General features: G+C 40.3%; 1 protein-coding gene across 4 annotated transcripts in view; it reads right to left on the reverse strand.

Moving 5' to 3' along the window:
* The window catches only part of EPB41L4A (erythrocyte membrane protein band 4.1 like 4A), a 206889-nt gene that overhangs the window by 116223 nt on the left and 77610 nt on the right, over positions 1 to 13056 (reverse strand). For all 4 annotated transcript variants that reach the window (XM_042840451.2, XM_065599250.1, XM_005281621.4 and 1 more), the window contains exon 3: positions 6105 to 6209. In XM_042840451.2, coding sequence (XP_042696385.2) covers positions 6105 to 6209 — 105 coding nt within the window. The remainder of the gene's footprint in view (positions 1 to 6104; positions 6210 to 13056) is intronic.

A 13056-nucleotide genomic window follows, 5' to 3' on the forward strand; every position in this document is an offset into this window, starting at 1 on the left:
GTATTGGGTACAGAGATAATTACCATAAAATTTAAATTCTCATCTGGGCTTTCAATTATGAACAGGGATAGGAGGGAGAGATAGCTCAGTGGTTTGAGCATCGGCCTGCACAAACCCAGGGTTGTGAGTTCAATCCTTAAGGGGGCCACTTAGGGATCTGGGGCAAAATCAGTCCTGCTAGTGAAGGCAGGGGGCTGGACTCGATGACCTTTTGGGGTCCCTTCCAGTTCTATGAGAGAGGTATATCTCCATATATTTAAACACTTAAAGAAGGAGCCATAACGTCTGGGTATATACAGATCCAGATTTCATCTGAATCCATATGTAGTTATAAACAATATGTCAAATCATTTAGGCTTCAGTCACCAAACACCAAAACCCATTCATAGTTGGTTACAAAGGTCCTACTGGCCATCAAGTCTAAGGCTATTCTACACAACAGGAACTATACTGGCATAGTTATTGTGCTGTAGCTATGCTGGCAAAGACCTGTGGAAACACCACCTCCCCACAGGTAGGTCGACGGAAGCATTCGTCCTTTGACATAGCTGCGTCACTCAGGGGTGTGGATTTTTCACAGGGGCCCACGTAGCTATGCCAACCTAACTTTTAAGTGCAGATCAAGCCTAAATACAGGACTGCTAATAGTCTCAGTTTTAAGAAAACAAACCCCGACACCTTCTTTTGAACCACTGGAGGGTTGGAGCATATGCTACTGATTCTTAACTTGGATTTTAAAATGTGGCTCCATTATGTATATTTAAAGCTATTCCAGGTTAAACACATGCAAAGCAACATGGGGAGTGTGCAGTAAATTCCATCTGTGCAGTGCATATTATTTCCTAACTACCTTTCTTTAAATGAATGTAAAAAGTATTTTGTTAAAGCTTCATGCCAAGTTTCTGTGTAGGGTCAAATCTTGGTCAAAAGCTCAGAACCTGTTTGAAACAAAACATTAACTAGGTTGAAATTTTTTCATTTGCTGCAGTGTCAATCAATGAAGTGACTGGAATCGGTAGACTTGTCCCCTGCCAGTTCACAAAGCATCTGGTGCTCTAGTCATGAAGCTCAGATTACTATGAAATTGTAATCTTTGTCTCACATGGGGTCACTGCAATGCTATAGCACACAATTTTTTGTTTCAGAGTAGCAGCCGTGTTAGTCTGTATCCGCAAAAAGAAGAACAGGAGTACTTGTGGCACCTTAGAGACTAACAAATTTATTAGAGCATAAGCTTTCGTGGACTACAGCCCACTTCTTCGGATGCATCCAAAGAAGTGGGTTGTAGTCCACGAAATTTTTTGTTCTAATTCAGAGATTCAGAGCTTTTAAAGCCAGAAGGGACCATTCCGATCATCTCGTCTAACTTGTTGCATAACACAAGCCCCAGGTTTTCCTGAATTAAATCCTGCTTCATGTCCCATAGCTGTGATTGAACTAGAGCATATCTTTTAGAAACATAAGCCAATCTTATTTTAAAATGTCCAGTGATGGAGACTCCAGCACAATCCTTCGTAAATTGTTCCAATGGTTAATTACACTCATTGATAAAAACTGCACTTTACTTCTAGTATAAATTTGTCTAGCTTCAACTTTCAGCAATTGGCTCAAGTTATACCTTAGTTTGCTGGATTGAAGAGCCCTTTATTATTGAATTTCTGTTCCCCATGTAGTTATTTATAGACTGTGATCAAATCATTTTTTAACTTTCTCTTTGATAAACTACATAGATTGAGGGTCTCGGAGTTTCACACTTGAAGTGTGGACACCAGAACTCGCTACAGCGTTCCAGGAGCAGTGGCACCAGTGCCAAATACAGAGGTAGTAAAACCTCCCTCCTCTTACTCAATATTCCCCTGTATAAACATCCAAGGATTGCTTTAGCCCTTCTGGCCACAGTGTGACTCCAGGAACTCATGTTCATCAGATTATTCACCATGATATACCCCTCAAAAATACTTTTCAGAGTCACTGCTTCCCAGGATAAGAGTTCCCCATCCAGTAAATACGGCCTACATTCTTTGTTCCTAAATGTATGACTTTATATTTGGCTGTATGCAATTCACATTGTTAGCTTGCACCCAGTTTATCAAACATTCACAGATCATTCTAATGAAGAGAATGCTTCTCTAATACATTTAACCATTCTCCTAATTTTTGTGTCATCTGCAAACCTTATCAGTAATGATTTTATATCATCTTCCAGGTCCTTGAAAAAAATATTAAATGGCATAGGGGCAAGAGCCAATTCCTGCAGGGCGACACTAGAAACACATCTGCTTGCTGAGGAGTCTCCATTTACAAATACATTTTGAGACCTATCAGTTAGCCAATTTTTAAACCGTTGAATATGTGCCCTTCTGATCATGTATCATTTTAGTTTCTTAATCAAAATGTCATGTGGTACCATGTTAAATGTCTTACAGAAGTCTATTAGACACTATTCCCTCTATTAATCCAACAGGATATTAAGTAGTTTGACAAGATCTATTATCCATAAACCCGTTTTGATTGGCACTAATTATATTACTCTCCTTTAATATTTTTATTAATCAAGACCCATATCAGCCTTACTTTGCCCAGAATTGATGTCAGGCTAACAGGCCTATAATTACCTGGATCATCCAGTTTACCCTTATTATGTATTGGCAAACATTAGCAACTTCTAGCCCTCTGGAACTTCTAGGGTTGCCAATTTTGATTGGACGTATTCCTGAAGGTTTCATCACATGACATAATCTTTAATTAAAGATTAATGTTTAATTCCTGAAGATTCCTGGACAATCCTGGAGGGCTGACAATCCTAGGAACTTCCCCAGTGTTACAAGACTTATTAAACATTAACATTAATGGTCCAGAAAGATCCTTGCTCTTTTAAAGCTCTTGAATGCAAGTTATCTGGACCTGCTGATTTTAAAATGTCTAACTTTAGCAGCTACTGTTTAACATCTTCCTTAGTTATTGTTGCAATGGAGAGCATTTCATCATCAACATATGATATAAATAAAACATCTGCCTTTTTCCCAAGTACAAAACAGCAATATTTACTGAGCAATTCTGCTTTTCCTGCATTATTATTGACGCTTCTACCATTTCCACTTGGCAATGGACCAATACCACTGCCAGTATTCCTTTTGTTCCTGGTAGATTTAAAAAAAACATATTATCTGTAACTCTGCTGGACATAGATTTCACCTAGTATCCTTTTGCTTCCCTTATTCATGTTCTACAATTCCTAGCTTCTATTTTATATTCATTGCTATCAACTTCCCTTTTCTCCATTTGTGTTATATTGAGTTGTTGTTTTTTAAAGCTGCTTTCACTTCCCTTCTAAGCCAGGCTAGTTCTTTAACCAGCACAGCCTTCTTTTTCAAGGCCGGTCTACACTACTGCTTAAGTTGATATAACTTATGTCACTCAGTGGTGTGAAAAATACACCCCCTAGAGCAATGCAAGTTACATCGATTTAAGCTCTGACCACACCAACGTTATGTTGGTGGAAGACGCTCTGTTGCCAACATAGTTTCCGCCTCTCATGGAGGTGGAGTAATTATGCTGACAGAAGAGCGCTCTCCCATCTGCATAGTGCGTCTACATCAGATGTGGTGCAGCTGTGCCGATGTAGCACTGTAGTGTAAACTTTCCCTCAGTTATGGTTAATTCAGTATACCATGACTCATCAGGCTTCAGCTGCTAGCCCCTAAAGCTTCTAAAACCTGGTGGATTCCCATAAATGCTCCAAGAATGGCTTTCGCCATCATGCTGCTCCAGTGGTCCCCTCCTGATGACCTATGACCCTTCATTGCAGGAAAGAATCAAGCACTCGAAATTTAGGGAATGCCAGATTTACAGTCTGCGCATCCTTAGTTCAACCCTCTTGTGAGTTTGCATTATGATACAGTCTTCAATTACATGACAGCATGCTACTTTTTCCACTGGATGTCTGTCTTACTCAGTTCATAGGATGGATACACAAGGTGACAGTTTAAAGGTTGCATGGGTAACCATAAAGGTGGCATTTCCTAATTTTCAAGTGCTTGACTTTGCAAATTAAATAATATTATTTTAACAGAGTTGGTGATGGTGTGGTGTTTTTGTTTGTTTGTTTATTTTTATATATGTAAAAATAAAAAATAATGGGAGGAAATAGTTAAACATACCTTTTCAAACCTCAGTAAAAAGGTATGTTTCAAGTTTTAAGAAAAAGTGATTTTGTTGCGTGTTTTAAAGTGTGTGTGTGGAGGATCTTATTTCATCTGAACTGTTTTGTTCATTAAACTGTTAATTAGAGAATACTCTAAAACTCCATCAGATCAGAAGTTAGAATATTCCTTTCCGATAGTAATGTCTTAACATGAGGCACACATTTTTCTATCAGATATTTATTTTGGAGTCTTTCCCATTAAGTAGAGTTTTCAAATAAATTAGCAAATAGATCTATTTGACATCTGGGGCTCTAAAAATGAAACACTAGAAGACTCAAATCTAGGTCTCTTGCATGACAGTGCAGAACTAATCACCCCCACCACTCACATGCCAGTCCCTAGTGTTATACCTTTAACAGGTCTGTGAAGAATTATAATTTTTTCATTTACTATTTTATGCAAGGTCTCATTTACTTCATGGAGTTTTTCCTTTATATTGGCGATTCACTGAACAGAATTTCACTATGAATCACAAACTAGCAAAGACGTGAGAGCCTGATTTTCCTTCTCACCTACACACGTTTTATACAGGTGTAACCGTAATGAACTCACTGAAGTTACTCCTCATTTACATTAGTGTAAGAGAGAAAAATCTGCCCTGATTGTTCTGAGGAGAGCTGATGGGGTTCTGCAATTGTTCATTTAACAGAGATTTCCCCTGTCTCTGAAACAGTTGAGGTTACCTGCATTTTTAAAATTCTAAATTAACTAGATAGTCATTAACTAGAGAGAAAGGCTGGTCTTGTTATTAAGGCTCTCGACTAGGACTCATGACACTTGGGTTCAATTCCAGGCCCCGTTACAGACTTTCTCTGTCATTTAGGACAAGCCACTTATGCCTCATCTACACTAGAACAACTCCCTTCTACCAGCAATGCTGCTCATACTGGCAAAAATGTACTATTGCTGGTATAATTTATACCAGTTCCCTAAACAAAATAAGCTATACTGTCAAAATGACTTTTTTTTTTTGCCAGTATAACTGCATCTACACCAGGGCTTTGGCTGGCATGACTATGTCATTTAGGGGTATGATTTTTTTCACACTCCTCATCAATGCAGTTATTCTGGCAAAACTTTTAAATGTAGACCAGGCCTTAATCTCTTTGTAAAATGAAGATAATACAAAGCCTCTCTCTTGACTGATCTATTCAGATTGTAAGCTCTTTGGGGGAAGGGCTGTCTCTACTGTGTGTATGTAGAACACCTATCAAAAAGACCACCCCCCATCCACCTCAAAACAGAGCCAGTTCATGTGGAGTCCAAAAGTCATTATCACACACCTTTCTTCTCAGGGTATAACCAGCTACAATTCAATATATCCTGGCAGCCAAAAGCATCCTCCAAATAAGTAACATCACTCTAAAACAGTGATCCAGGAAGTGGCCCTGAATTAGGAAATTTGTGCCATGCCTGCAAACGCTGCTTCTTTTGCCCCCCTCCTTCCCTCCCCCAACATTCCCCCCAACTCTAGCCAGTCCAGGAATTAGTCGCAATAGGTTCGTTTCCAAACAGAATTCCTATTCAGGGAAATATCATGGACTAACACTTGTTTGTTTAGTTTAACAGGAAGAATTCAAATAGTACTTTTTATATACAGCATTTTACTACTGGTCATTTGCAACACCTTTTTTAATTTTATTTTCTGTTGTCACATTTCTGCTCCCATTTAACTCAATAGCTAAAATTCCGCTAACTTCAGTGAGAATAAAAAAAGGCCCTTTCTACAGAAACACAAAAATAGATCCTCTCAATAGGCAAATTAAAGAAACTGCTACTGGAAATCTTATTCTTTCATGAGATATTGAAGGTATGACAGCCAAGCGCACCACTGAGAAAGGTCACCAACAGGGTAAAATTTACAACTGGGAAATCCAATCTGTTGTGTCTTTTACTCACCGTCTGATGACTTCTGTCACAGTAACGCAGTCCAAAGTAATCGATCTCCACGAGGTTTAAGTGACGGAATACGTAGCCCAGGACAACCGACCCTTTCGTTGATTTCTGTGGGAAAGAATTTACAGAGTCTTTTCACAAAAGTGTTCTGTCTTTGTCAGCTATGCACAGTGGTATTCATGCATTCAGTTAGCCTTGTCTAAAAGATGTGGCAGTTTTATTGATTAGAAACAATTCAAGTTGCCTTCAACCAAAGCCTCAGTTACAACTAGAAAAAAATTCAATTTCTTCTTACACACATTTAATCAATTATTTTGTAAACAATATTGAACATTTGGTAATTGTTATAAACATGCTTCCTAAACTATGATTATGTATGTTAATAAACCTATGAGTTTTCTTAGACATCTGTATTCATGGCAAAAAATCTGTTCTCTGATCCACATGACAGATTTCAGTTCTAAGATCTTGTGCTCCCTTCAAGCGTGGATCTCACAGTCAAGCTCTGCCACTGCATATCTGAAGAAAATGTTGCCCTTAATGTGTAAATTATGAACCATAAGGTGCTCCATTATTCTCTGTGAAGGCTGCTTTTTATTTCTTTTATTTAAAAATGTTTTTAAAAGTAGAGATGGACCCAATCTAACGTTCTGAATCCAAATAACCCCATTGTGTTCTGGAGTGTTGTTGAATCATTTAAGGTCTACACTAATACTTAAACAAAATATTAGGGAGGTGGCTCAAATTGCTGCTTCACTGTTGTGGTGTTGGCGTGGTAGATGCTCATTGCTATTTAAAGGCCTTTTATGTGCACGCTGTCTCATACCTAGTGCGGAAGATCGGAATTACTGATTGGTCAGACGTGCAACATCAGCAGCAATCTGTCCAGAAAGACTGGGGCTAGCTAAATGACATTCTCTCTCTTTTGAAATATGGTGGGTTTTGGTTTTGAATTAGGAAATTTGGATCTGGGAGACAGGAGGGGACATTTCTGGGATAAGGTGAGACGATGCTAAAACTATTAAAAGAACTGACTGTATATATTTATTATTTCTACATTACCAGGTTTAATATTGTAATAAATTAGGGCTGCCAACCAATTAAAAAAATTAATCGCAATTAATTGCATTGTTAAACAATAATTTAATACCATTTATTTAAATATTTTGGATGTTTTCTACATTTTCAAATATATTGATTTCAATTACAACACAGAATACAAAGTGTACAATGTTCACTTTATATTTATTTGTATTACAAATATTTGTGCTGTAAAAAACAAAAGAAATAGTATTTTTCAATTCACTTCATACAAGTACTGTAATGCAATCTCTTTATCATGAAAGTTGAACTTACAAATATAGAATTATGTACAAAAAAAACCTACATTCAAAAATAAAACAGTGTCAAATTTTAGAGCCTACAAGTCCACTCAGTCCTACTTCTTATTCAGCCAGGCACTCAGACAAACAAGTTTGTTTACATTTGCAGGAGATAATGCTGTCTGTTCTTGTTTACAATGTCACCTGAAAGTGAGAACAGGTGTTTGCATGGCACTGTTGTAGCCACCGTTGCAAGATAATTACATGCCAGATGTGCTAAAGATTCATATGTCCCTTCATCTTCAACCACCATTCCAAAGGACATGCGTCCATGCTGATGACAGGTTTTGCTTAATAACGATCAAAAGCAGTGCAGACGGACGCATGTTCATTTTCATCACCTGAGGCAGATGCCACCAGTAGCAGGTTGATTTTCTTTTTTGGTGGCTTTGGTTCTGTAGTTTCTACAGAACAGGGAGGAGGGATAGCTCAGTGGTTTGAGCATTGGCCTGCTAAACCCAGCGTTGTGAGCTCAATCCTTGAGGGGGCCATTTAGGGATCTGGGACAAAAATCTGTCTGGGGATTGGTCCTGTTTTGAGCAGGGGGTTGGACTAAATAACCTCCTGAGATTCCTTCTAACCCCGATATTCTATGATAAGACTTCGGAAAGCACCTCATCCCTCTCAGATTTTGGAAGGCACTTCAGATTCTTAAACGTTGGGTTGAGTGCTGTAGCTATCTTTAGAAATCTTATATTGGTACCTTCTTTGCGTTTTGTCAAATCTGCGTGAAAGTGTTCTTAAAACGAACAACATGTGCTGGGTCATCATCCAAGACTGCTATAATACGAAATATATGGCAGAATGTGGGTAAAACAGAGTAGGAGACATACAATTCTCTCCCAAGGAGTTCACACAAAATGTAATTAATGCTTTTTTTGTTTGTTTGTTTGTTTGTAAACAAGTGTCATTAGCATGGAAGCATGTCCTCTGTAATGGTGGCCAAAGCATGAAGGGGCATATGAATGTTTAGCATATCTGGCACATAAATACCTTGCAATACCGGCTACAAAAGTGCCATAAAAATGCCTGTTCTTACTTTCAGGTGACATTGTAAATAAGAAGTGGACAGCATTATCTCTTCTAAATGTAAACAAACTTGTCTGTCTTAGTGATTGGCTGAATAAGAAGGAGGATTGAGTGGACTTGTAGGCTCTAAAGTTTTACATTGTTTTGTTTTTGAGTGCAGCTATGTAAAAAAAATCTACATTTGTAAGTTGCACTTTCACGATAAAGAGATTGCATTACAGTACTTGTATGAGATGAATATACTATTTCTTTTGTTCATCATTTTTACAGTGCAAATATTTGGAATATAAACAATAATATAAAGTGAGCACTGTGCATTTTGTATTCTGTATTGTAATTTAAATAAATATATTTGAAAATCTAGAAAAACTTCCAAAAATATTTAATAAATTTCAATCGGTATTCTATTATTTAACAGTGCAATTAAAACTACGATTAATTACAATTAATTTTTTGTAATCGTGATTAATTTTTTTGAGTTAATGGCATGAGTTAACTGCAATTAATTGACAGCCCTAAATAAAATACATCCAGGAAAATATGACAAATTAGTGAAAACAGGGTTTTAGTCACCTGTTCTATCTAAACATTTTCCCTAAATGATACTTATCCATGGCAAGTGCACCATTCTTCTCCTACTTGTGCACAGAAAGCAGTTACTTGCACAACTATTTAAAACACAAACACTAAACACCACACACAATCACACCTTCAGGTCTGAAATCTTTGAAGCCAATGACCAAGTTATAACTGGACCTCAGGAACTGGCCCTTTCTGCTTTCATCCCAAATATTTCATTATAATGAAAAGTTTGAGAGACATAAAGGAACAACTAAAAAACAAAGTCAGTTTAAAAAAAAACAAAACACCCAATTTCATCCTTACTTGAAATTGCAGATTAATTTGATAATAGCCTGCCTTTTATCAGCTTTGCTTCTGAGTACAGCTGGTAGAATATTGAAGAAACAGTGTTCATAAACATACATTCATTCATTTTCAAGATGGCTTTTCAGTTTGACCATGTTTTGTTCAGTATTCATACTATACTATACATTCAGACTATACATTTAGTCATCCAATCAGAGACTAGGGACAATACAGTGTGACTTGGGTGACTAATCACACACTAGAACTAAAGAATACCAATTAGTAAAATCAAACACTTCACTAATGACTCATAGGCTTGATTTTTTTTCCAGACTATTTGGCAAATACAAATATAAACTGATTTTGATTTATGAATGAATGAATGAATGAATGAATGAAGATAGATAGATAGATTTGCCTAAACCAAGATCAGTTCTGAAAAATGCACAGTAGGAAAAGGGCAGAATTTATTGGATAATACATTCACAAGGAATAATTATAACCGCTCAATTAACTAGACACATGTAGTGTTGTTGTATCAGTGTCAGTGCCAGGATATCAGACAGGCAAGGTGGGGGAGGTATTATCTTTGATTGGACGAACTTTTGTTGGTGAAAGGGACAAACTCAAGCTCTGTGTAAGCTTGAAACTTCGTCTCTCACACCAACAGAAGTTGGTCCAACCAAAGATATTACCTCATCCACCTTATCTATCAACTTACTAGAGGCAGGTAAGTAGAATCATATTCTCTCTCAGGATGTACAGTAAAATTCAGTGACTGGCCATTCTGGACAGCTTATTAAAAACTGGCCTATCAATATAACAATTTGTACAGAAAATCATAAAGTATAAAGAATGTTTAAAGGACAAATTATTTAATTAAATTGAAATACATTAAATCCTATTGGCCTTGTCTCGGATAAAGTGCATAAATATAGTTATCCTGATGTCACATTCAGCAGTGTAAAATAGGAGTAACTCCACTATGTAAGTGGAGGAGTTGACAGCTGTAAAACTGATGTGAATTAAGAATCAGACTCAGTGGCTATACTCCTATTGAAATATGGAATGAAGTTCAAGAAGGATTGCAGACAGAAAAATGTAAAAATTAGATTAAATTGCAAGCAGCGAGGAAACAAATTGAAGAAGCAATTATTCTACCTCCTTTTCTTTCTGATATTGTCAGTTCTTATTCGAAGTAGTGGTATAGATGTCAACTAGAAGAGGTAGATGCTATCTCATTATCTGGCTTTCATACCAGACAAAATTATCTTGATAGTTGAAAGTTTGATGGTGATGATGATGATTTATTTATACTGTGGTACTGCTTAGGGACCCCAGCAGTAGACTAGAACCCAATTGTGCTAGGCACTGTACAAACATAACAAAAAGACAGACCCTGTTCTGATGATCTTACAAATGATTCAATTTGGAACTGAACCATTGCAAAAGTTCAAACTCGGTACTGAAGTTATAAAGGGTACAGAGCTTCTGTACAGGAGGAAATCCATACAGGCACAATCCCTACAGGAACAGTTTATTGAGCTGGTAAACCAGCTTTTGACTAAAACAGCCTCTTCAACAAGCATGTAGAGAATAGTTCCTTCGTGGATTCTTGGAAGAAACTGGGGATCCTTGAAAGATGAGCTTAGAGGCTGTCACAGTGCAGCTGGTTCTTTTGAGCCTTACAGATTTATTTCAGTGTTTGCAGGATTTTGACAACTGTTTTGTTTGGCTGTAGTTTGACACATACAGCAAGTGGTATCAATGACACCAAAAGAATAAGCCATTGGCAAAGATACAGTTGCCATTTTAGATTCATAACATCGCCTGAAAAAAAATATGGTCAATCTATGGAGCCTGGTCCACACTGAAAGATATTAGTGATTCTGGACTAACTGAGATATGAGTCTACACAGGTCCTGAGAGAGTCTAACATGGTGTAACTTATACCTTCTCCTGCCCTCTTACACCAGTTTGGAGTCCCTGCCTATGATCTCTACTGGAGCTGAGCTGAGTTCAGCACAGGAATGTGGATGGGGCGGCCAAAGGCAGCTTTACACTACCTTTCACCTCCTAGATTCAAGGGCCAATTCAGTCCGAGGGTTATGTTTAAATGTTCCACACCTGACTTGGCTGAAATGGCAGGCTCCAATACTTTCCATTTTACAGATGAACAGTAATGATATGTAATAATCTATCCACTATATTTGACTTATAATGCTAAGCTGAGGGAGGACATAAATAGCCACTAATTTATACTATCATTACATGGTTCAGTTAACATTCCTCCCCATCACAGTATTTATGTTGACAGGTGGCATGTCATGGCATAACACTGCATAAAGCTGCCCTAGCTGCACTGATTGAGAGTTCCCCTCCCCTATCCACTAGGTGGAGATGGGGAATCATTCCCCAGGATCTGCAGGACAGGGTCTGCATGAAGGCTGCTCACATTTTCTTCTTCCAAGATAAGGTGGGACAGCAGCTTTAGTAGCACTGTCCTGCTGCACCACTTTGGATCCTGCAGCAAACCCTTCAGGTTTTCAAGGATGAGCATATAGGGCGTAGTCAGCAGGGGGACTGGGACTGAACCAGGGCATGTACAGCAACCCATCATTAGGGTTACCATACGTCCTCTTTTTCCCGGACATGTCCGGCTTTTCGGCAGTCAAACCCCCGTCCGGGGGGAATTGCCAAAAAGCCGAACATGTCCGGGAAAATGGCGGCTCTGTTTAAGAGCCGGGCTGCCTGAACGCTACCGGCTTCGGGCAGTCCCGTGCCTCCAGACCCTGCGCCGCCGGAGCCCAGGAGGGGAAGTGCCCGGCTGGGGGCGCAGGGTCTGGAGGCAAGGGGGCTGCCCGAAGCCGGTAGCGCTCGGGCAGCCCGGTTCTTAAACAGAGCCTCCAGCGGCTGCGGCTCTGTGTAACTGACACTATGTCAGTTACACACAGCCCCGGCGGCTGGAGGCTCCAGCCGCCCCCGCTCTGTTTAAGAGCCGGGCTGCCCAAGCACTACCGGCTTCGGGCAGCCCCCGTGCCTCCAGATCCTGCACCCCCAGCCGGGCACTTCCCGTCCCGGGCTCCGGCGGCGCAGGGTCTCCAGGCACGGGGCTGCCCGAAGCCGGTAGCTCTGGGGCAGCCCGGCTCTTAAACAGAGCCTCCAGCGGCTGGGGCTCTGTGTAACTGACACTGTGTCAGTTACACACAGCCCCGGCGGCTGGAGGCTCCAGCCGCCCCCGCTCTGTTTAAGAGCCGGGCTGCCCGAGCGCTACCGGCTTCGGGCAGCCCTGTGCCTCCAGATCCTGCGCCCCCAGCCGGGCACTTCCCCTCCCGGGCTCCGGCGGCGCAGGGTCTGGAGGCACGGGGCTGCCCGAAGCTGGTAGCGCTCGGGCAGCCCGGCTCTTAAATAGAGCGGGGTCGGCTGGAGCCTCCAGCCGCCGGGGCTGTGTGTAACTGACACAGTGTCAGTTACACAGAGCCCCAGCCGCTGGAGGCTCTGTTTAAGAGCTGGGCTGCCCCAGAGCTACCGGCTTCAGGCAGCCCCGTGCCTGGAGACCCTGCGCCGCCGGAGCCCGGGACGGGAAGTGCCCGGCTGGGGGTGCAGGATCTGGAGGCACGGGGGCTGCCCGAAGCCGGTAGCGCTTGGGCAGCCCGGCTCTTAAACAGAGCGGGGGC

The sequence above is a fragment of the Chrysemys picta genome, chromosome 6 (assembly GCF_011386835.1).
Source record: "Chrysemys picta bellii isolate R12L10 chromosome 6, ASM1138683v2, whole genome shotgun sequence".
NCBI classification, from domain to species: Eukaryota; Metazoa; Chordata; order Testudines; family Emydidae; genus Chrysemys; species Chrysemys picta.